At 44.5% G+C, this 25,862-nt stretch overlaps 1 protein-coding gene across 1 annotated transcript in view; it reads right to left on the bottom strand.

The window, feature by feature from the left end:
* The window catches only part of SH3YL1 (SH3 and SYLF domain containing 1), a 67,925-nt gene extending 42,238 nt beyond the window's left edge, over window positions 1-25,687 (bottom strand). The window contains exon 1 of the mRNA XM_065947560.1: window positions 25,325-25,687. Coding sequence (XP_065803632.1) covers window position 25,325 — 1 coding nt within the window. The 5' untranslated portion in view covers window positions 25,326-25,687. The remainder of the gene's footprint in view (window positions 1-25,324) is intronic.
* Between the last annotated feature and the right edge of the window lie 175 nt (window positions 25,688-25,862).

Raw genomic sequence — 25,862 nt, 5'->3', positions numbered from 1 at the left:
AGCAAACGTCACAAAACAACTTCTGATCGCTAGCCGAGGTCATCAGGCGCCCAGAAAAGCAGCCCATTGTCTTCGAAAGGAGGTAGGACAAAATACAAAAGATAAAAAGTTAGTCAAAAGAGCTAAGGACGGAGATCCGTCCCGGGAAGGGTCTTAATGGAGGACGTTCCCAGACACCGGGAAACCCTCGCTCTGGCGGGCCTGGGGGAAGTGTTTGAATCTCGGAGTTTGAATCTGACTGGGAGGGATAGAATAAATAAAACCCACAGATTACGAGCCTAAAAGCAACTCCCAGCAGAAAAGTACCCCAGACGCCCGCATCCGCCACCAGCAAGTGGGGGCGGAACGGAGAGGAGCGGGCGGCATTGCTTGGGGCAGGGTCCGGGCCTGAGTGCCCTGAGGACAATCGGACGGAGCTTTTATGAGTTCCCAGCTTGAACTGTGGGAGCGCAAAAGAGAGAGAGAGAAAATTAACCGGCCCGAACACACTGCCGGCCGTTCGCAGAACAAAGGGACCGAGAAAGTCCTGAGAAGAGCTCGCAGGCTGCGGACCGGCCCAGCCCCGCCGGAGGCAGGAGGCAGGGGGGAGGGGAGGGGGGGCAGGCTCGGCCCCAAGGACCGCATCCCCTACCACACTGCAAACGGGCCTCCGCCTTCTAGTAAAAGACCTCCCGAGATTCTGGATGGTCGACATCCGCCGGGAGGGTCGCGGCTAGACACAGGGCACACGCACCCAACCGGCGCGGGAGGGGACTGGGGCTGGGGACGCGCAGGGCAGAAGACGCACCGCACCCGGGGAGAGAGCGCCCGTCAAGCGCCTGGCTGCCTGAGCCACTCGGGCGGCGTAGGGACAAAACGCAGGCGCAACTTTGTGTTCCGCGCTTTTGTGGATCACCCGAGGGCTGGGACCTCGCACAGCGTGCAGCGCGCTCCATTGCAGAGCAGACGGGAGCCTGAGCAGCATAGACGGAGAAAATACCGCCGGCCCCTCCCCGGAGCGCAGGCCCCTCCCCCAGCGCCGGCCCCTCCCCGCGGCGCCGGCCCCTCCCCGGGAGCCCCAGCCCCTCCCCGCGGCGCCGGCCCCTCCCCGGAGCCCCAGCCCCTCCCCGCGGCGCCGGCCCCTCCCCGAGCGCCGGCCCCTCCCCCAGCGCCGGCCCCTCCCCGGAGCGCCGGCCCCTCCCCGCAGTGCCGGTCCCTCCCCGGAGTGCCCACCCCTCCCCCGAGCGCCGGCCCCTCCCCCAGTGCCGGCCCCTCCCCGGAGCGCCGGCCCCTCCCCGGAGTGCCCGCCCCTCCCCCGAGCGCCGGCCCCTCCCCCAGCGCCGGCCCCTCCCCACAGCGCCAACCCCTCCCCCAGCGCCGGCCCCTCCCCGCGGCGCCGGCCCCTCCCCGCATCGCGACGGAACTAGCTACCTGAATAAGAGTCCACCTCCGCCCGCCTGTGTCAGGGCGGAAATTAGGCGCGGAAGAGACCGGCAACAGAAGCCAAATAAACAAAGAGAACCGCTTCAGAAGGGACCGGTGCAACAGATTAAAATCCCTGAAGAAGACACCGACTTCACCGGAAGGGCCTGTAGATATCGAGAAGTGTAAGCTGGAACGAGGAGCTATCTGAAACTGAGCTGAACCCACACTGACAGCAACAGCTCCAGAGAAATTCCTAGATATATTTTTTCTTTCTTTTTTTTTTTATTAAGTAAGAAAAAAAATTTTTTTTTCTTTTTTCTTTTTTTAAATTTTCCTTTAAAATTCCCTGTTACTCCCCCATTACTCCTTAACTTTCATTTTCATAGATTTTTACGATTTTTTTAATTAGGAAAAACAATTTTTTTTCTTTTTTTTCTTTTATTTTTTCTTCTGCCCTTCCATTTTCTATTTTTTTTTCTCTTATTTCTTTTAAAGTCCTCTAGTACTCCTCTTACTACTGCTTAATTTTCATTTTCAATACACTATAACCTTACAGAAAAAAAAAAACAAAAGAAGAGAAGCCCTATTTTTAAACCGAACTTCATATATATTTCTAAAATTTTTTGTGTGTTTTGGTTTTTGTTTTTAATATAGTATTTTTAAGAGTCTAACCTCTACTCTAGATTTTTAATTTTTGTTTTTCAGTATATGATATAAATTGTGAACATTTAAGAATCCAATATTCAGCTCCCATTTTTATTCAGGAGTGTGTTGATTATTCTCTCCCAATTTTGACTCTCTGTTTTCTACCTCAGAACACCTCTATTTCCTCCTTTCCCCTTCTCTTCCCAATCCAATTCTGTGAATCTTTGTGGGTGTCTGGGCTACGGCGAACACTCTGGAATCAGACAACTTCGTAGATCTGTCTCTCTCCTCTTGAGTCCCCCTTTTTCTCCTCCTGCTCATCTCTATCTCCCTCCTCCCTCTCCTCTTCTTCATGTAACTCTGTGAACCTCTCTGGGTGTCCCTAACGGGGGAGAATCTTTTCACCATTAACCTAGAAGTTTTATTATCAGTGCTGTATAGTTGGAGAAGTCCTGAGACTACAGGAAGAATAAAACTGAAATCCAGAGGCAGGAGACTTAAGCCCAAAACCTGAGAACACCAGAAGACTCCTGACTACATGGATCTTTGAGTAATAAGTGACCGTCCAAAAGCCTCCATACCTACACTGAAACCAACCACCACCCAAGAGTCAATAAGTTTTAGAGCAAGACATACCACGCAAATTCTCCAGCAACGCAGGAACATAGCCCTGAATGTCAACATACAGACTGCCCAAGGTCACACCTAACACACAGACCCATCTCAAAACTCATTACTGGGCACTCCATTGCTCTCCAAAGAGAAGAAATAAAGTTCCACGCACCAGAACACCGACACAAGCTTCCCTAACCAGGAGACCTTGACAAGCCAATTGTTCAACCCCACCCACTGGGTGAAACCTCCACAATAAAAAGGAACCACAGACCTCCAGAATACAGAAAGCCCACTCCAGACACAGCAATCTAAACAAGATGAAAAGGCAGAAAAATACCCAACAGGTAAAGGAACAGGAAAAAGGCCCACCAAGTCAAACAAAAGAGGAGGAGATAGGGAATCTACCTGAAAAAGAATTTAGAATAATGATAATAAAAATGATCCAAAATCTTGAAAAACAAAATGGAGTTACAGATAAATAGCCTGGAGACAAAGATTGAAAAGATGCAAGAAATGTTTAATAAAGACCTAGAAGAAATAAAAACGAGTCAATTAAAAATGAATAATGCAATGAATGAGATCAAAAACACTCTGGAGGGAACCAAGAGTGGAATAATGGAGACAGAAGATAGGAAAAGTGAGGTAGAAGATAAAATGGTGGAAATAAATGAAGCAGAGAGGAAAAAAGAATCAAAAGAAATGAGGACAACCTCAGGGACCTCTGGGACAATGTGAAACACCCCAACATTCGAATCATAGGAGTCCCAGAAGAAGAAGACAAAAAGAAAGGCCATGAGAAAATACTCGAGGAGATAATAGCTGAAAACTTCCCTAAAATGGGGAAGGAAATAGCCACCCAAGTCCAAGAAACCCAGAGAGTCCCAAACAGGATAAACCCAAGGTAAAACACCCCAAGACACATATTAATCAAATTAACAAAGATCAAACACGAAGAACAAATACTAAAAGCAGCAAGGGAGAAACAACAAATAACACACAAAGGGATTCCTATAAGGATAACAGCTGATCTATCAATAGAAACCCTCCAGGCCAGAAGGGAATGGCAGGACATACTGAAAGTAATGAAAGAGAATAACCTACAACCTAGATTACTCTACCCAGCAAGGATCTCATTCAGATATGAAGGAGAATTCAAAAGCTTTAGAGACAAGCAAAAACTGAGAGAATTCAGCACCACCAAACCAGCTCTTCAACAAATGCTAAAGGATCTTCTCTAGACAGGAAATGCAGAAAGGTTGTATAAACGTGAACCCAAAACAACAAAGTAAATGGCAACGGGACCACACCTATCAATAATTACCTTAAATGTAAATGGGTTGAATGCCGCAACCAAAAAAGACAAAGATTGGCTGAATGGATACAAGAACAAGACCCCTATATATGCTGTCTACAAGAGACCCACCTCAAAACTAGAGACACATACAGACTAAAAGTGAAGGGCTGGAAAAAAAATATTTCATGCAAACGGAGAACAAAAGAAAGCAGGAGTCGCAATACTCATATCAGATAAAATTGACTTTCAAATAAAGGATGTGAAAAGAGACAAAGAAGGACACTACATAATGATCAAAGGATCAATCCAAGAAGAAGATATAACAATTATAAATATATATGCACCCAACATAGGAGCACCACAATATGTACGGCAAATGCTAACGAGTATGAAAGAGGAAATTAATAGTAACACAATAATAGTGGGAGACTTTAATACCCCACTCACAACTATGGATAGATCAACTAAACAGAAAATTAACAAGGAAACACAAACATTAAATGACACAATGGACCAGCTAGACCTAATTGACATCTATAGGACATTTCACTCCAAAAAATCAACTTCACCTTTTTCTCAAGTGCACACGGAACCTTCTCCAGAATAGATCACATCCTGGGCCATAAATCTGGTCTTGGAAAATTCAAAAAAATTGAAATCATTCCAATCATCTTTTCTGACCACAGTGCAGTAAGATTAGATCTCAATTACAGGAAAAAAATTGTTAAAAATTCAAACATATGGAGGCTAAATAACACGCTTCTGAATAACCAACAAATCATAGAAGAAATCAAAAAAGAAATCAAAATATGTATAGAAATGAATGAAAATGAAAACACAACAACCCAAAACCTACGGGACACTGTAAAAGCAGTGCTAAGGGGAAGGTTCATAGCATTACAGGCTTACACCAAGAAACAAGAAAAAAGCCAAATAAATAACCTAACTCTACACCTAAAGCAATTAGAGAAGGAAGAAATGAAGAACCCCAGGGTTAGCAGAAGGAAAGAAATCTTAAAAATTAGGGCAGAAATAAATGAAAAAGAAACTAAAGAGACCATAGCAAAAATAAACAAAGCTAAAAGCTGGTTTTTTTAAAAAAATAAACAAAATTGACAAACCATTAGCAAGACTCATTAAGAAACAAAGAGAGAAGAACCAAATTAACAAAATTAGAAATGAAAATGGAAATATCACAACAGACAACACTGAAATACAAAGGATCATAAGAGACTACTACCAGCAGCTCTATGCCAATAAAATGGACAACTTGGATGAAATGGACAAATTCTTAGAAAAGTATAACTTTCCAAAACTGAACCAGGAAGAAATAGAAGATCTTAACAGAACCATCACAAGCAAGGAAATCGAAACTGTAATCAAAAATCTTCCAGCAAACAAAAGCCCAAGACCAGATGGCTTCACAGCTGAATTCTACCAAAAATTTAGAGAATAGCTAACACCTATCTTACTCAAACTCTTCCAGAAAATTGCAGAAGAAGGTAAACTTCCAAACTCATTCTATGAGGCCACCATCACCCTAATTCCAAAACCAGACAAAGATGCCACAAAAAAAGAAAACTACAGGCCAATATCACTGATGAACATAGATGCAAAAATCCTTAACAAAATTCTAGCAAACAGAATCCAACAACATATTAAAAAAATCATACACCATGACCAAGTGGGCTTTATCCCAGGAATGCAAGGATTCTTTAATGTCCGCAAGTCAATCAACATAATACACCACATTAACAACTTGGAAGATAAAAACCATATGATTATCTCAATAGATGCAGAGAAAGCCTTTGACAAAATTCAACACTCATTTATGATTAAAACTCTCCAGAAAGCAGGAATAGAAGGAACATACCTCAACATAATAAAAGCTATATATGACAAACCCACAGCAAGCATCACCCTCAATGGTGAAAAATTGAAAGCATTTCCTCTGAAATCAGGAATAAGACAATGATGCCCATTCTCACCACTGCTATTCAACAGTGTTGGAAGTTTTGGCCACAGCAATCAGAGCAGAAAAAGAAGTAAAAGGAATCCAGATAGGAAAAGAAGAAGTGAAACTCTCTCTGTTTGCAGATGACATGATCCTCTACATAGAAAACCCTAAAGACTCTTCCAGAAAATTACTAGAGCTAATCAATGAATATAGTAAAGTTGCAGGATATAAAATTAACACACAGAAATCCCTTACATTCCTATATACTGACAATGAAAAAACAGAAAGAGAAATTAAGGAAACAATACCATTCACCATTGCAACAAAAAGAATAAAATACTTAGGAGTATATTTACCTAAAGAAACAATAGAACTATACATAGAAAACTATAAAACACTGATGAAAGAAATCAAAGAGGACACAAACAGATGGAGAAACATACCGTGTTCATGGATTGGAAGAATCAATATTGTCAAAATGGCTATTCTACCCAAAGCAATCTATAGATTCAATGCAATCCCTATCAAGCTACCAACGGTATTTTTCACAGAACTAGAACAAATAATTTCACAATTGGTATGGAAATACAAAAAACCTCGAATAGCCAAAGTAATCTTGAGAAAGAAGAATGGAACTGGAGGAATCAACCTGCCTGACTTCAGACTCTACTACAAAGCCACAGTCATCAAGACAGTATGGTACTGGCACAAAGACAGAAATATAGATCAATGGAACAGAATAGAAAGCCCAGAGATAAATCCACGAACCTATGGACACCTTATCTTTGACAAAGGAGGCAAGGATATACAATGGAAAAAAGACAACCTCTTTAACAAGTGGTGCTGGGAAAACTGGTCAACCACTTGTAAAAGAATGAAACTAGAACACTTTCTAACACCATACACAAAAATAAACTCAAAATGGATTAAAGATCTAAATCTAAGACCAGAAACTATAAAACTCCTAGAGGAGAACATAGGCAAAACACTCTCCAACATAAATCACAGCAAGATCTTCTATGACCCACCTCCCAGAATATTGGAAATAAAAGCAAAAATAAACAAATGGGACCTAATGAAACTTAAAAGCTTTTGCACAACAAAGGAAACTGTAAGTAAGGTGAAAAGACAGCCCTCAGATTGGGAGAGAATAATAGCAAATGAGGAAACAGACAAAGGATTAATCTCAAAAATATACAAGCAACTCCTGAAGCTCAATTCCAGAAAAATAAATGACCCAATCAAAAAATGGGCCAAAGAACTAAACAGACATTTCTTCAAAGAAGACATACAGATGGCTAACAAACACATGAAAAGATGCTCAACATCACTCATTATCAGAGAAATGCAAATCAAAGCCACAATGAGGTACCATTACACGCCAGTCAGGATGGCTGCTATCCAAAAGTCTACAAGCAATAAATGCTGGAGAGGATGTGGAGAAAAGGGAACCCTCTTACACTGTTGGTGGGAATGCAAACTAGTACAGCCATGTACTATGGAAAACGGTGTGGAGATTTCTTAAAAAACTGCCTTATGACCCAGCAATACCACTTCTGGGCATACACACTGAGGAAATCTGAAAGAGATCTGAAAGAGACACGTGCACCCCAATGTTCATCGCAGCACTGTTTATAATAGCTAGGACATGGAAGCAACCTAGATGCCCATCAGCAGACGAATGGATAAGGAAGCTGTGGTACATATACACCATGGAATATTACTCAGCCGTTAAAAAGAATTCATTTGAATCAGTTCTAATGAGATGGATGAAACTGGAGCCCATTATAAAGTGAAGTAAGCCAGAAAGATAAAGAACATTACAGTATACTAACACATATATATGGAATTTAGAAAGATGGTAACGATAATCCTATATGCAAAACAGAATAAGAGACGCAGAAGTACAGAACAGACTTTTGAACTCTGTGGGAGAAGGCGAGGGTGGGATGTTTTGAAAGAACAGCATGTATATTATCTAGGATGAAACAGATCACCAGCCCAGGAGGGATGCATGAGGTAAGTGCTCAGGCCTGGTGCAATGGGAGGACCCAGAGGAATCGGGTGGAGAGGGAGGTGGGAGGGGGGATCGGGATGGGAAATACGTGTAATTCTGTGGCTGATTCATATCAATGTATGACAAAACCCACTGAAAAAATAAAAAATAAAAAATTTTTTTAAAAAAGATAGTAATTATCTTGAGAGAATCTTAAGAGTTGGAATTAATGACTTAAAAAAATTTTTTCAGGCTTTTTTCCATTATCAGGTCGCCTCCTAAAATTATTCTCCACCTTAGAACCGCCGAGTGTTACCATGAGACATGTACTGTCACCAGAGAAGCCGCAGAGCCAGGGTGGACATGTCAGAACAGGGCAGCAAACTCGTGTTTGAGTTTATCCCACACCAACCAAGGTCTCGCTTGTTTACATTCTGTTTTGCATATTTCCTGTTGGTGCTCTTTGCCTATTTTTCTGGTCCTATACTCCTTTATCTATAATTTTAATCATGTTGCAAGTTTCCATCTCAGCTTCTTGTTTTTTACACTTTTATGTATAGTTTCTCAGTATTTATTTTCATTTATGTGACAATATGTTTCTGGGCTTTCTACCATTATCATCTTTCTATTATTGTGACTAAAAGTCTTATTTGAAGAACAAAGTTTACAAGTATTATTTCAGATTTTCTTTCAGAGCTTTTATTTTACATTAAATATTTGACATACCTCAAACTTGTGTTTGTATAGGATGTGAAGTTAGAACCTAATATTTTAAACATATTTGACACAATTTATTGAATAAACCACAGCACTTAAATTAACAATGCTACACTCACAACAAAAGCAAGAAAGGAGTATTCATATAAATATATATACTCATATATTTAAAAATATATGAGAGGTGACACAGTAGATTAATAAATTGTCCTGGGACAACTCTGGGTCATTCAAAGGGAAACAAAATAAAATTAGATTACAACATCACATCACACAAAAAGTTCAATGTAACTGAAGGCCTAAATATTAAAAGCATAACTTTGTACTTTTAGAATAAAAAGAACAGGGAATATCTTAATGATCTGAGGATGGAGGAATGGTATAAACAAGGCACAAAATAAAGGGAAACTACAGATATATTCAACTACATTAAAATGCAAAAAGTTGTATATCAACATATACTTAAAAATAAAAATATAAACCACAGACTGGAATATATTTGTCATAAGTATGACAGAGATTTAGAACTTATAATATATAAACATCTTTTACTTTTTAATACATAAACTTAAATGTATTTACATTTATTATGATTGATATAGTTTATGGTTATTGATTATAATTACAAATCACTGAATTTTTCAGTTTGTATTTCTATCATATCCTTAGTATTTTTTCTTTTGTCATTCAAAATTTAGAGTGCTTCATGTAGACTTTTAAAGTCCATCTTTGGTTCTGCACATTTTGCTTCAATTTCTCCTTTTTCAGAAAAAAAATTTATTGGAATATAGCTGATTTATAGTATTGTGGTAGATTCTTCTGTACAGAAGTCACTTACATACATATTTATCTACCACTTTTTAAACATTCTTTTCCCATATAGGCATATTAATCAGAGTTCCCTGTGCTATACAGTAGGTTCTTATTATCTACTTTATATATAGTCATATGTATATGTCAATCCCAGTCTCCCAACTTATCCCTCCCTACTCCTTAAGCAGTGGTAAGCATAAGATTGTTTCCTATGTCTGTAACTCTATTTCTGTTTTATACATAAATTCACTTGTACCTTTTTCTTAGATTCCACAAATAAGTGGTATCATATGATATTTGTCTTTGACTTAGTTCAGGCAGTGTGACAATCTCCAGGTCCATCCATGTTGTGGTAACTTAACATTATTTCATTCCTTTTTATGGCTGAGTAATATTCCACTGTATATATGTACCACTTCAAGAATATATAAAGATCTTTTAATATCAAAAAATATGAAATTACTATAGAAAATTAGGCAAAATATTCAACTAACTAATCCACAGAAGAGGAGACCACCATGGCCAATAAATACGCGAAAAGTCGCTCAAACTCCTCAGATACCAGGGATGTGCAAAGCCGGACCATAATGCATTATCACTTCTCGTCCTCTAGGTGGGCAGCAGTGACCAAAGCTGCCAGTGCGCATGTGCAGGCCATGCAGGTGCGGAGGGAAGCCTCTGCCCCACTGGTGAGGTCCTGAGGAAGGGCAGCTGCTGCGGGAGCTCTCTGAGGACAGCAGAGATGACCCACCAATTCCACGCCTGGGTGCGCTCACGGAGACAACGGCGGCTGGGCGGGACGGTGGCCCCAGATTCACGTCCACCGGGTCCTGTGAAAGGGGTCTCACTTGGCAAAAGGGCCTTTGCAGATGTAACTAAGTTAATCACTGCAGACTCCCCAGGTGGCCCCTAAGTGCAGGATGACTGTCCTTAAGGAGACAGAAAGGGTGAGACCTAGAGAGGAGGGGAGGCAGCATCGTGCGGCCGCCAGCCTGGAACACTCGGCCGGGAGCTGGGGAGAAGGCGGGCCTTCTGGAGACGCGGTGCCCTCCAGGTGCGGCGCTGACTCCCCACGGGAGGCCTCCCCCGTGGGAGACGCCTGCCTGTTGCTGGAAGCCAACCAGTTCCTGGTAGCTTGTCATGCAGCCCAGGAAACCAGTTCTACATGTGAAAGAAGGTTCAGGGGGCAAGGCTTTTAATAGTAAACTAGTAAGAATAGCACATAAAAACAAACACCTTCAAAGCGCGAAACAAATTCCCCTCAAGAGGAGGATGGATATGCCTAGTTTGGTATAGTATTAAAACTGTATTCTATACAGAACTCCAAATAAACTAGGTTTACATGTATCAGCATGGCAAAATATGAATATTAGGAGGAAAAGCAAGCTATATAAAGATATATAGGGTATCACACACTTATGTAAATGTTTATATAAATATTTATATATAAAAATAAAGTATAATGATACTTGCTGTGGGGTGGGGGAAGGCTTATATAGGAAGCTTGCTGGAAATGTGTACCATGTATGGTAAGTCATGGAGGTAAATTGTTATTCTCAATAGTCCTTTGTATGTTGTATGTATGAAATATTACATAACAAAGATTGCTCAGCATAAATTGAATATTGTACAATTAAATATTTAATGTAGGAGTGGAAATGCATGACTCCAGCTGTTAAAAAATGTATATTATGAATAATTACTCCATACATTATCTTTTTTAAAATGTGACCTCTCACAACGAACATGTCTTGTATGAAGAGGTGTAGAAAAGGGAAAAATATATCCTTACATTTTACACAAACAAGAGTATAGACAGCCTCCCCTTCTCTGTGCCTCTGTGGACACACACACAAACACACACAGAATTCACAGGACAGGGATTTGGTGAGTCGCTACACACTAGATATTCAATTATTGTTATATGTACTTGTATATCATTGCTAATTCTGAAATTTTAATTTTAGGAACTAATGTACAGTTGCTCTTCGTCTCCCCAGTCATGTATTTAAAATCACACTGTCCCATTTTGCTGATGGTACTAAGATGCTGAAAGGCTGATACTCTCAGTACTCTGCCGTCACTTTCAGTGTTGGATACGAAGCACAAAGGTGAACACAGAAAAATTCTCAGAAGCGCATAATTTTTAAATAGGGAAGGAATCTTAAAACACCCATTTAAAAGTATGTCAATGTACAAGTGACATTTTAAACATTTCCTATTATCAGTGCTTTGGTTATACAATCTGGATTTAAAAGGTCTTAGAAAAAATATAACCTAGAAAAATTCCAAATGAACATATTTATGTAGATATTTGGGCCATTAAAGTACATTTTATAGAAGAAGCTGTTAGTCATGACTTGATTAATGCTGTGTTACATTGCTTCAGTCACATCCGACTCTTTGTGACCCTAAGGACTGTAGCCCGCCAGGCTCCTCTGTCCATGGGATTCTCCAGGCAAGAGCCCAGAAGTGGGTTGCCACTTCCTTCTCCAGGGGATCTTCCCGACCCAGGGATGGAGGCCTCCTTTCTTACGTCTCCTGCACTGGCAGGCGGGTTCTTCACCATAGTGCCACCAGTAGCAGGGTAAAGACATGTAACTGTTTTTGATATTCCACAGTGATCAAGAAAAAGCGTATATGGTGGGGGCAATTCCAGGTTTTCAATACAGTACTGACACAATGAACAGACTCTGAAAACCACAGCCAGAGTGAACACGTGATGAAAGCCAGCCCCACTTGCAGTGATCACCACGAGGGAGGAGGCGCTGAGCCGGCAGTCAGCAGGGCACATCGGGACACGGCGGGGAAACCGATGAGTATGCACCCGTTTGCACGCTGCACCCGGCCAGACAGGCCTCTGTTCTCCTACGCAGCCTTCCTTCTAACACAGTGACGGGCTGCACGCAGAGGGCTGCTGGGTGAGTTGGTGGCTGGGCAGGAGTCCCACCCACACAGGCAGCGCCATCCTAGGGAGCGGCTGCTCGAACAGTGTCGTGCGGTACTTCTCGCCAGCACAGGGCGTCGTGTTTCCCCACCCTCTCCCTCTCCTTCACTGGCTGCTGGGAGCTGCCCATGACCTGGAGCATGAGGGGGAAATAACTCTTATCATGGCAAGAAATCGACATTTGTGGACTTGTTGTTGTGGCTGAAACTTATCATCTCTCCATGGCATCTGCTACAGAATATGGAAAAATATTTGCATTTTTTATTTTCTAACTTAGAACTAGACTTGACTTGTTTTATATACATTCTAATCACTCAATTAGTTTGGGGAGGTAGATAAATGGGTAAAAACACTTTTAAGATTAACATACCTATGTTAATATCTTTCTCTTTGATTACATAGCTTTTATAATAGACTATTTGCAAGTCCTCCTTAAAGAAAGCAAAGGTGTGCTTTTTGCCTTTTCATTAAGTGTTAAAATGGATGAAAAGATGATCCTAGGTGCCCCGAGTGCTTAGTTAGCACGGGCCTGGAAACAGCCTCATGTTAGGGGGTCCTCCCTGTGCTCCCCTCCTGCGCCCCCTGAGTTATGCCAGCCCCTCTGGCTGTAATCTCCCCCACTCGTCTGGAGGAGGTGCAGCAAGTGGAGTCCGACAGCAGGTGGACCTTAACTGTGAGAACCATTTGCTCTGAAGGGGGACATGTGCAAGGACGCAGCCCTCCTTGGAGGAGGTGAGGCTCAGCATCGGACGGCTGCCCCACTGGCGGGGCCCCTCTGGGAGCTGTGCCTGGGGGTACAGGCAGGCGTGGGATCTGGGTGAGGCGGGGGCAGGGCCCTCAGAGCCCGTGTGGGCTCCAGTTTCTGAGTGCAGGGGGCTGTGCGGAGTTCTCCAGGGGCCTTTCTTGGGCCTATGGCTCAGGAGGCTCTGCTGGATGCCCTCTTACCACTCGCTGACCCCGCCTGACTCTTCGTGAGGAAGCTCGGCATTGGCCCCTCTAAAGGAGCTCTGCTGGTCCTCCCAGGGCACACGCTGAAGGCCACGCGCGGAGCCGAGAGCTCCAAGGACTCGGCAAATCCAGCCGCTGCCTGTTCTCCTATGGCCTGGATGTGAGACTGGTTGGTTGCAAAACACTGAATCAAAAGAACGTTTTGGGTGAGAACACACTTTCAAAGATGAAACAGGTAAAATCCCGTCCTAGATCAGCATTGACAGCTGAACACTAGTGACCTGTCGTGGTAAAGGGCACTAAATAGTGAGCTCAAGTCGAAAGTGTTCTCCCACAAAGAGAATCACAGTTCACGCATCAGTACACTTGGATTACAAAAGAAGTGCTCAGTTATTATTATAATCCAGTTATCAATAAAAATTTGTGGAAGATAGTTTTCTCTCTTGTTTAAGTGTCAATACACAGTTTTGCCTCTTGGCTTCCAAAGCCTGATCTACAGGCTGTCTGGCCCTACAGGAAAAAAATGGCAACCTCTGACCTCTTAAAATACCATTCATTCTTCATGATCAATTTTAAAAGCTGTTTCTACTTGAAATCATTGCACACAGACAGCCCTTTGAGGAACTGAAATCTTAGACCAGGCCTGAGATTTGGCACGAAGCCCTCCCACCCACCCCCCTGCCCCGGGTCATCCCTTCCTGGGGCAGCTAGGCAGAGCCTCACCACTTGGACCACACAAAACACGGGTGAGCTGAGGGGTGAGGAACAGCCCGACCCCACGCCTGGAGGGCGAGGCCCGGGGGCTAGCAGCACCATGGCTGCTAATGCTGACTTCATCTGCCTTGCCAACTCAACACTGTCACCTGTCATCTGACTCGACAAAGATCAGGTCACTGCAGTTGCTGAAAGGAGTTTGGGATAGAGGTCAGGAACAAAGGCCTCTGTCCTCTGGAAAAACTGGTAGAACAGGCCTTCAGGTAGTTAACTATTTTCAGAAGAAGATTTTAAGAGCCTGATTTCTTGCCTTTTCTCATATCTAGAAGAGCGCTAAAATCATGGAGACACCTCTTCCTTGTGACGAGCAGCAACTTCCTGCCAAAACATGTGCTTGATTGCAGGTACCCCCTTCAGCAAAACAGAAGTACTGGCCTCCCTGCCCCATCTCTTCAGAGCAGCTCCTCAGCAGTACCTCCGAGACTGCTCGGTTACGGTCCTCGTCTTGCACCGAATAAACTGAACTCTCAGCTCTCATGCTGTGCATCTCTTTCAGTCAACAGCCTCCAGGAATGAGCCAAGAGGTGGAGGCTACGGTCCTCTCAGCCTCCCCAAGGTGCCATCGTTTTCTATTCACACTCAACCCTAGGCCTGTGACTTTAAATACCATTTATATCTGGTAATCTTTTCCCGAAATGCCAGACTCAAGAGTATCAAGTACTAATTGAACCTTGAAACCAAGTCAGCATCTCAGATTAATCGCATTTAGACGTCACAGGGACGCCTGGCCCCTCTGCAGCCTGCTCCCCAAGTTCCGTTTCCAGGAGGGCTTCATCCATCGGGGGGCTCACGCTCAGACCCCGGACCAGCTGGGACTCCCACGTTTCTCTCATGCCTTGCCACCCTCCAGTACACAGCACCGAACACAAACCTCCAGCTTAGAATCTGACTGCAGCTCACCCTCCTCCCGCCTCCAGTCTGGCCCAGGGAGTCTCAGTCTGTGGTGTCCGTTCCACAGCCTCCTCTGGCGTTTCTGTTTCCAGTCCTGAACTCCTGTGGTCATTTCTCTAAAGAAACGCTCTAAGTAATATCTCAAATAATAGCAGTCCACTGGTAACATCCCTTAAAGTTCCTCCATCATATCTAGCCTGCACCATGACCTATATCTGTGTGGGGCAGATGTGGGGTGACTGCGCTTGCTGGGACTGAATAAATAATAAGGCCGAGGAGCCAGAGGAGAGGACAGACAGGACCCAGAGCTCGGCGGACTGCGGGTCATGCGGGTGGCAGATCAGCCCCAGGGCAGCCAGTGGCAGCGGTGAGGCTGAGGAACCATGCGCTCCGGGTGTGCTCCAACCTCAGCTCCCGCCTCCCCAGGCCCCTTTCTGGGTACTCCAGCATGGCTTCTGCCAAGGCCCCTAGGTGGCAAGCTGATCGACACTGGGTGGCCAGTAAAGGTTTACAGGCTCAGTGAGAACCAGCTGTGGGACAACCAGGGAGCCGGCCTGATGTCCGGCTAGGGGAATGGCTGCAGGGCATGTCCCTGCTAGTCAGGGCCTGACAAAACGCGGCCCGCTGGAGAAGGGGCTGGCAAAACACTTCAGTATTCTTGCCTTGAAAACCCCATGAACACAATGAAAAGGCAAAAAGATAGGACACCAGAAGATGAGCCCCCCAGGTCAGTAAGTGTCCAATACACTACTAGGGAAGAGCAGAGAAACAGCTCCATAATGAATGAATAGGCTGGGCTAAAGCAGAAACATCACTCAGTTGTGGACGTGTCTGGTGGTGAAAGTAAAATCCAGGGCTGTAAAGAACAATACTGCATAGGAACCTGGAATGTTAGGTCCAGGTCCAACAAATCAAGGTAAATCACGGTAAACTGGACATGCTCAAGCAGGAGATGATAAGCATGAACATCGACATTCTAGGAATCAGTGAACTAAAATGGACGGGAATGGGCAAATTTATTTCAGAAGACCATTATATCTACTACGGTGGGCAAGAATCTATTAGGAAAAGTGGAGTAGCCCTCACAGTCAACAAGAGAGTCCAAAATGCAGTACTTGGATACAGTCTTAAGAACAACAGAGTGATCTTGGTTCGTTTCCAAGACAAACCATTAAACATCACACTAATACAAGTCTGTACTCCAACCACTAATGCCAAAGACGATGAAATTGAATGATTCTATGAAGACTTACAAGACCTTCTAGAACACCAAAAAAAAAAAAGAAAGAAAGAAAGAAAATGTTCTTTTCATCATAATAGGCTTCCCTCACGGCTCAGATGATAGAGAATCTGCTTGCAATGCTGGAAACCCAGGTTTGATCCCTGCCTTGGGAAGATCCCCTGGAGAAGGGAATGGTTACCCACTCCAGTATTCTTGCCTGGAGAATCCTATGGATAGAGGAGCCTAGAGGGCTATAGTCCCTGGGGTCACAAAGAGTTGGACACGACTGAGTGACTAACACTTTCTCCATCACAGGGAACTGGAATATAAAAGTAGGAACTCAAGAGATATCTGCAGTAACAGGAAAGGTTGGCCTCAGAGTACAAAATGAAGTAGGGCAAAAGCTAACAGAGTTCTGCCAAGAGAATGCACTGGTCATAGCAAACATCCTCTTCCAACAACACAAAAGATGACTCTACACATGGACATCACCAGATGGCCAATACCAAAATTAGACTGATTATATCCTTTGCAGCTGAAGATGGAGAAGCTCTATATAGCAGGCAAAAACAAAACCTGGAGCTGGCTGTGGCTCAGATCATCAGCTCCTTACTGCAAAATGCAGGCTCAAATTGAAGGAAGTAGGAATAGCAAGGTGAGATAAGAAAGCCTTCCTCAATGATCAATGCAAAGGAATAGAGGAAAACAATAAAGTGGGAAAGACTAGAGATCTCTTCAAGAAAATTAGAGATAACAAAGGGAACAATTCATGCAAAGATGGGCACAATAAAGGACAGAAATGGGATGGACCTAACAAAAGCAGAAGATATAAGAAGAGGTGGCAAGAATATACAAAATATACAAAAAGATCTTCATGATTCAGATAACCTAGAGCCAGACATCCTAGAATGCAAAGTCAGGTGGGCCTTAGGAAGCATCACTGCCAACAAAGCTAGTGGAGGTGATGGAAGTCCAGCTGAGCTATTTCAAACACTAAAAGGTGATGCTGTGAAACTGCTGCACTCAATATGCCAGGAAATTTGGAAAACTCAGCAGTGGACACTGGACTGTGAAGTGTCACTTTTCATTCCAATCCCAAAGAAAGGCAATGCCAAAGAATGCTGAAACTACTGCACAATTGAACTCATCTCACACACTAGTAATGCTCAAAATTCTCCAAGCCAGGCTTCAACAGTACGTGAACCGTGAACTTCCAGATGTTCAAGTTGGTTTAGAAAAGGCAGAGGAACCAGAGATCAAATTGCCAACATCTGTGGGATCATTGAAAAAGCAAGAGTTACAGAAAAGTATCTACTTCTGCTTTATTGATTACACCAAAGCCTTTGACTGTGTAGATCAAAACAAACTGGAAAATTCTTCAAGAGACAGGAATACCAGACCACCTTACCTGCCTCCTGAGAAATCTGTATGCAGGTCAAGAAGCAACAGTTAGAACTGGACATGGAACATTAGACTGGTTCCAAATCAGGAAAGTAGTATATCAAGGCTGTATACTGTCTCCCTGCTTATTTAACTTATATGCAGAGTACATCATGCGAAATGCCGGACTGGATGAAGCACAATCTGGAATCAAGATTGCCGGGAGAAATATCAATAACCTCAGATACACAGATGACACCACCCTTATGGCAGAAAGTGAGAAGGAACTGAAGAGCCTCTTGATGAAAGTGAAAGAGGAGAGTGAAAAAGTTGGCTTAAAATTCAACATTCAAAAAACTAAGATCATGGCATCCAGTCCCATCACTTCATGGTAAATAGATGGGGAAACAGTGATAGACTTTATTTTTGGGGGTCTCCAAAATCACTGCAGAGCTTCCCTGGTGGCTCAGATGGTAAAGCGTGTGCCTACATGTGGGAGACCCAGGTTCAATCCCTGGGTTGGGAAGATCTCCTGGAGAAGGAAATGGCAACCCACTCCAGTATTCTTGCCTGGAAAATCCCATGGATGGAGGAACCTGGTAGGCTACAGTCCATGGGGTCGCAAAGATTCGGACACGACTGAGCGACTTCACTTCACTCACTAAAATCACTGCAGATTGTGATTGCAGCCATGAAATTAAAAGACACTTGCTCCTTAGAAGAAAAGCTATGACCGACCTAGACAGCATATTAAAAAGTAGAGACATCACTTTGCCAACAAAGGTCCATCTAGTCACATCTAGTAGTCACATATGGATGTGAGTTGGACATGCGAGAGTGAGAACTATGGATGGAGGCTTATAACACTGTACAGGAGTTGGTGACCAAAACCATCCCCAAGTAAAAAAAAAATGCAAGAAGGCAAACTGGTTGTCTGAGGAGGCTTTACAGACAGCTGAGAAAAGAAGAGAAGTGAAAGGCAAAGGAGAAAAGGAAAGATGTACCCAACTGAATGCAGAGTTCCAGAGAAAAGCAAGGAGAGATAATAAAACCTTCTTAAGTGAACAATGGAAAGAAACAGAGGAAAACAGTAGAATGGGGAAGATCTAGATATCTCTTCAGAAGGAGATATCAAGGGAACATTTTATGCAAAGATGGGCACAAGCAAGGACCTAACAGAAGCAGAAGATATTAAGAAGAGGTAGCAAGAATACACAAAGAAGTGTACAAAGTGGTCTTAATGACCTGGGTAACCATGATGGTGTGATCACTGACCTACAGCCAGACATCCTGGAGGGCTAAGTCAAGCGGGACTTGGGAAGCATTACTACATACAAAGGTATCGGAAGTGATGCAATTCCAGCTGAGCTATTTCAAATCCTAAAAGATGATGCTAGTAAAGTGCTACACTCAATAGGCAAGCAAATTTGGAAAACTCAGCAGTAGTCTACAGGACTGGAAAACATCAGTTTCCAATCCCAAAGAAAGGCAATGCCAAAGAATGTTCAAATTACAGTACAATTGCACTCATTTCACATGCTAGCAAGATTATGCTCAAAATCTTTCAAGCTGGCTTCAGCAGTACATGAACAGAGAACTTCCAGATGTATAATTTGGATTTAGAAAAGGCAGAGAAACCAGAGATCAAATTGCCAACATCTGCTGGCTCACAGAAAAAGAAAGGGAATTCCGAAAAGAAAACTACTTGTCCGTTTATTAGGCTCAAGTCCTTGACTGAGTGGATCACAACAAACTGTGGAAATTCTTAAAGAGATGGGAATACACCTTACCTGTCTCCTGAGAAACCTGTATGCAGGTCAAGAAGCAACAGTTAAAACCAGACAAGTAACAATGGACTAGTTCCAAATTGGGAAAGGAGTACATCAAGGCTGTATATTGTCACCCTGCTTATTTAACAGATATGCAGAGCTCATATGCAAAATGCAAGGATGGATTCCTCACAAGCTGGAATCAAGATTGCTGGGAGAAGTATCAACAACCTCAGATATGCAGATGATGGCTTAAGGGCAGAAATCGAAGAACTAAAGAGCCTCTTGATGAGTGTGAAAGAGGAAAGTGAAAAGGCTGTCTTAAAACTCAACATTCAAAAAACTAAGTTCATGGCATCTGTCCCATCAATTCATGGCAAATAGATGGGGAAAAAATGGAAACAATGACAGACTTTTATTTTCTTGGGCTCCAAAATCACTGTGGACAGTAAAATTAAAAGACACTTGCTAACTGGAAGAAAAGTTAAAGTGAAAGGGTTAGCTGCTCAGTATTGTCTGATTCTTTGTGTTCCTAGGGACAAGGTAGCCTGCCAGGATCCTATGTCCATAGAACTCTCCAGGCAAGAACACTGAAGAGGGCAGTCATTCCCTTCTCCAGCAGATCTCCCCCACCAAGAGATCAAACCTGGATCTCCTGTGATGCAGGCAACTTCTTTACCATCTGATCCACTAGTGAAGAAATGTTATGACAAACCTAGACAGTGTATTAAATAGCAGAGACATCACATTGCCAATAAAGGTCCATATAGTCAAAGCTATGGTTTTCCCAGTAGTCATGTACAGATGTGAGAGCTGGACCATAAAGAAGGCTGAGTGCCAAAGAATTGATGCTTTCGAACTGTAATGCTGGAGAAGGCTCTTGGACCGCAAGATTAAAGGAAATCCTAAAGGAAATCAACCCTGAATATTCATTGGAAGGACTGATGCTGAAGCTGAAGCTTCAATATTTTGGCCACCTGATGTGAAGAGCTGACTCATTGGAAAAGACTCTGATGGTAGGAAAGACTGAGGGCAAGAGGAGAAGGGGGTGACAGATGATGAGAAGGTTGGATGGCACCACCGACTCAATGGACATAAGTTTGAGCAAGCTCTAGGAGATGGCGAAGGACAGCAGAGCCTGGTGTGCTGCAGTCCGTGAGGTCACAGAGTCAGACACCCCTTAGCGACTGAATGTCAACAACACGGGCTATATCACTCCCCTGTCTGTCTAATCTTTCTAACCTAATCTCTCTCTCTACAATGTAAGTGCCACAGGTTAAGCACACTGACTATTTTATTCAGTGTAGTATCTCCAACACACATGATAAGTGCATACAGTAAGTGCCCAATAAATATTTGTTAAATGAATAAAGCATTTGTGATTTTTTTGGAATTAAATGTCAAATCTCTGTGTGGACTAGGAAAGATTCATTTACTTGGAAAATCCAGTAGGTTTAGAAGAATATGTGCTGAATAAGAGCAAAGGTTCCCTGCCTCTCAGAATCTGTAACATTTCCCAGACCTTAAAAGAGTGGAGGGTATGGGGGTAGTAAGGTATAAGTGGTGTAGTCCCTTAAATAGTCCTTTCAAAGTTATCATAGGAAAGGGAAGACAAAACCAAACCGAACTGAAGGTGAGGAGACCTGCGTGTGGCTCCAGCTGAAGTGGTGCTCACCCCACTGAGACCACTTCCGCCCAGAAGGCACAGGGGAGTCAGCTGTGCCTGAGGGAACGCCCACTGCTCCACCCGAGAGCTGGAGTGTCGGACCTGGAGTGCAACCGGGATCATCTTCAGAATTAACGATAAGTGAAGACCAAAAGCAAACCTGACCGGGCAGAGATGGCAAAGACCCAACTCCTCTTCTCAAAACCCACTCTGAAAAGTGACTGACCGGGAGGGCTCAGGATAAAATGCTTACATTTCTGGCACTTGAGTGTGTGGTTTGAGACTCATCCACACACCTGTCCACCACTCAGCTGCAGTCCTCACGGGTCAGAAGGAGTGCTTTTCCAAAACACTGCCCTGCAGAGCCCGACCCATACACACAGATGCTCAATCTCTCTCACTGCCTTGCATTAATAAACTGCAGTGGAAATTGGTTCCTTTGGCTGCTAAATATCTATGTCTTTTGGGGGGACCAGCAGTTTGTCTGTTCCCCCTGCTGCAGCGCCCAGAGCAGGACAGGTGACCCATCTGCTGAATCAGAACAAGTGTCTTCCCTGTGCCACAGCAGAGCTTTGTAACCAAAGCTGATCCACACCAGCATCTGGCTGGGCTTGTGTGGGAGCTGCCAGAACTCTCTTGCAGGCACTGGTGTTGACTTGTTGCAAGATTTTTTCACCACCGGGGAGAGCCTGAGAGCAGAGCTGTGCAGAGAAGCTCTTCACTAGAGTTAGAGAGTGAAGCCGGGCTCTGCTGGCTCTCCTTCCGCCCTGAGCTGGGCCACAGCTGAAGCCACAAGCAGCCCTGCAGTCTCTTGCATTTCCTGCACTGGAGGCGGATTTTTTTACCACTAGCACCACCTGGGAAGCCCCCTCTTCAGGCGCATGGGCCAGGAAAATCTTCTTCTGCTAAAGCCAGTTTGGATCAGATTTTCTGGAACGTGCAACTAAAGCTTAGTAAATGATCATAAATCCTACCCCCAAAAGACCTTCTACTTTGAACTCTATCAACCAAGCAGAGTTAAACCAGTTAAACAAGCAAATTCCATGTTGAGAGTTGCTATTGCAAACATCCTGTTTAGGGAAGGTCAGAGCCTTTTATAAACATGGGAAGGGCAGCTACTGGGCTGGGGAATTTGGGTCCAGCTGGGATGCCTGCAGACCACTGAGCCTGAGTGCCAGACACAGCCCTGGTCACTGAGAACTGATGTCTCAAAGCTGGCCATGGTGCGGACAGTGTCATGTCCAGCTGAGCTCCAGAAGAGCCGGGCTAATGGGTTTGAATAGCATAGATCCTGTTAAATCTCTAATAAAAGCATATTGCCCAGTCATAGTTGTGTATAGTGAATTTCTCTGCCAGAGCCAACAAGTAACAATAATGATTTGGAAACAAGCCTCAATTCCAGTCCTCAGTATCACATGGCTCTTCCACTTTCCTCTGCTGACCATAAGGCAGAGGGGCATGGTCTGATCAGAAGGTTGGTATCATTATATTCCTGAAATTATGAAGATACAGGTCACTATTAAGTCTTGGTTTGCATCTGAACATTCATAAAAGTTTTAAGTCTCTTGAATTCCAAGGCAAAGCAAATTATGTATAAATATTTGAGTTTCCTCCCAAGAGAAGGATGGCTGCCAAACCTCAAGCCAAGAAAATAGAGGGAAATTTCCTTTAAAAAGTAGCTAAAATAGGGCTTCCCTGGTGGTCCAGTGGTTAAGAATCTGCCTTGCAATGCAAGGGACACTGGTTCAATCCCTGGTCCTGGAAGATCCCACATGCTGCAGGGCAACTAAGCCACGACTACTGAACCCACGTGCCTAGAGTCAGTGCTCCGCGACAAAAGAAGCCCCCACCACGAGAAGCCCGCGCCCTGCCACAAAAGCCCTGTGCAGCCAAAGATGAAATAAACTTTAGAAAGTGACTAAAGTATTGAGATTCCCATACTAAGTCTGTGTTGTAATTGAGGGAACTTTTTTTAAATACTGAGGAGAAAATTTTTACTTTTGAAACCTCAAAACCTTGAAATGACCTTAAGATGTAGAAATAATTTCCATATTGATCAGAGGGTATTAAACTCAGGGCGGGGGGCACTCGGGGCAACCAGGACATTAGAATCTACTCAGAGAAAGTTGCCACCTGGGGGAGAAAACTGACCAGTTTCCTGTCTGGCCCTTCAGAGGTCTGGAATGAACGCAGGAGAGGCACGGCCCCTCCCAGCACCTCAACATCATAAGACTTCAAGGGCTTCCAAACTTTCCTTCTGTCGACAAAAGCATCCAATATATTATTCTCCTCAACAGAGTCTCAATTACGAGAAGGCTATCTATAGGAATTTTTTTACAAATTTTTATTTTGCCTATAAATCTTAGCTAAAAGAAACTTTATATGTGATCTTTCAAAAACCTCTGAAATATTGCCTTTAGCTTTATTAGTATATTATCATCACGGACACCACTGCCTGAGAACTACGGCCATTGTTTCTTAAACCAGTTCTTATCTTTCCATGGCCCAGGCTTAACTGCTTCCTTTGTCTTAAGGAGACAAAGTCTGTCAGTTCTAGAAATCAAAACGGGTCCTTCTGGTCAGGCCACTAACCTTCTAGTCCAAACTTCAAACTAAACTGATAATTTGAACCCCAAACATTATTGTGGCCTTTGCCTCTTTTCCGTTCCCCTGACTGCAGGCTTTGGACAGGAGACAGAAGTGTAGACTGATGAGACCCATAACTTCCAGCATAAGGAGACCCTTGACTTATACTCGCTTTACCATTTCTCAAACTGAAGAGTGATCCTGGCTCAGAGGAAGACAACATATGCCACTCTAGTCCAATCACTGACTGTGAAAAACTGATTCCTCCCAAAGAAAATAAATATTCAATATGCTAAGGTCTTCATCTGCACAGGATGATGTCTTACCACGACCACTTGCTCATAAGGCAACTTATAGAAAGACGTCTGAGCCCACCGGTCACTTAGCGACACGGCAGCAGCATCCCCTTGACTTGACAGCAGTCTCTTCTTTCCAAATTCCACTTCCTAATTTCTAAACAGAGAGAAACTCCCTGAGAAAATTTCCTAAATGGAATAAAAGCATCAAATCACTCTTGATGAGCAACGATTTCTTTTAAATATTTTTTTTAATCTTTCAAAAGATGAGGTGCAGTATTAACTAGTTTTATAGAAACTTTGTTTAAATAGAACATTTGTAAACCAGGTAAGCAATTCTCCTTAGTTTAAGCATGATAAACAAGCTGGAAGTAATAACTTCCTTTAACCTCCAGCTGGTCACTGCACAGGTATTTCAACGGCAGGCCACACAAAGAACTAAACAGCACCACTGGAGACTTGTTTCTCTGAGGCGGGTGTGTGCAGAGTTTCTGACTAACCCATTATTAACTCGGGCATCTCTCACATCTCAATAAAACTTTCATGAGGACAAAAACGCAGAACACTGTATGCTCTGTATATAAAATAAGACCTAGCACCCTCGCCCCTTTGGTAGAACATGCTGGGGCCATCACTTCCTACTGTCTGTGGGCAGGGGTCCCCTGTCTGTGTCATTCTCTCCACTCAGCCTCAGCAGCAGCAGTAGCAACACTCCAATTGAAAGGAAGTGAAAATGACACATTTCCAGCTAGTAGGGTACATCTCATCACCGTCTGGTCATCTACCAACTCAGAGCAGTTTCCTGCTTCTTTAAACAAGGAAAAACTATCACAGCACAGAGATACGGGGGCCAGGGCTCCTAGAGCCAGGCTGCAGTCAGTCTACCCTAAGCGATACCCGCAAAGCGCGGCTGATCACAGGCGGGGCCGGTGAGCCTGGAGGGCCTGGCAGTTACGCCTCAGGAGGTCGCGGAGCAAGGGCAGCACCCGGACTCTTGCCCGACTCAGAGGCAGGCTCAACCCAGACGGCTCTGACAGAGGTCCAGAATAACCTGCACTTACACACAGGAAACGGAAAGGACAGCAACAAATACCTGGCTTTTCAAGCTTTAGATATTTACACATCGTATAAAATGAACGATAACCATAAAAACTGTAAACAAGAAGAGCTTGACTGTGAATCGAATCGACGGGGGCTGAGTCCGCATCACACCACGTTTGTGGAGAGCCCTTTTAACTTCTGACAGCTTGTGGGATGACAGCATTAAAAGACGCGCAAGAGCAAACAATCCCAGAGACACAGCTTCTCCCTTTTCCCCCGAAGACTGGCCCTCCCCAGCGAGACTCTCGAGGCCCGGCGGCGGCCCCGAGGCCAGGATAGGCCCGCGCCGACGCCCCTACTCACTCGCGACCCCGAGCCTGGCCCGCTCCGGCGCCCCGGCGCTGTGGACCGCGCCCAGGGAGAGGAAGAGCGCTGCCGCGGCTCCGCCTCCGGGCGGGGCCCGCTGTGGGCGGCGTACACCTGGGCAGGTATGGCCGCGGTGGGCGGCGCACACCTGAGGCAGGTGAGGGGCAGGTCCACACGCTCCCACTGGGGGGAGCACCGCTTTGTACGGACTCGCAGTTAGGGGGCGCGCCCGCCCTCGGGCCCGGAAGCAGCCCGTCGTTGACGAGCGCGCAGCCCACGGCCGGCCGGGCCGCGCGGCGCCGGCCGAACGCGGCGGTTCCACCGGGCGGGGGCGGGGGCCCCAGGTCTCAAGAGGCGCGAGTGGACCCGCCCCCCGAGGGCGGCCGTCACGTGCAGCCGGTGGGTCGCTGACGGGCGCTCACCTGAGCGCAGGACTGGCCCTCCACTCTCCGAGGACCCGAGGGGACAGAGCAGGCCCCGCCGCGCTTGCTTCGCCCTGCGGTCCCGCGGACCCCTGTGGACCGGGGCTACGCGC

Source organism: Muntiacus reevesi, chromosome 10 (genome assembly GCF_963930625.1).
Source record: "Muntiacus reevesi chromosome 10, mMunRee1.1, whole genome shotgun sequence".
NCBI lineage: Eukaryota > Metazoa > Chordata > Mammalia > Artiodactyla > Cervidae > Muntiacus > Muntiacus reevesi.
The sequence above is the reverse complement of the archived record's forward strand: the minus strand, read 5'-3'. Positions and strand labels throughout refer to the sequence as shown.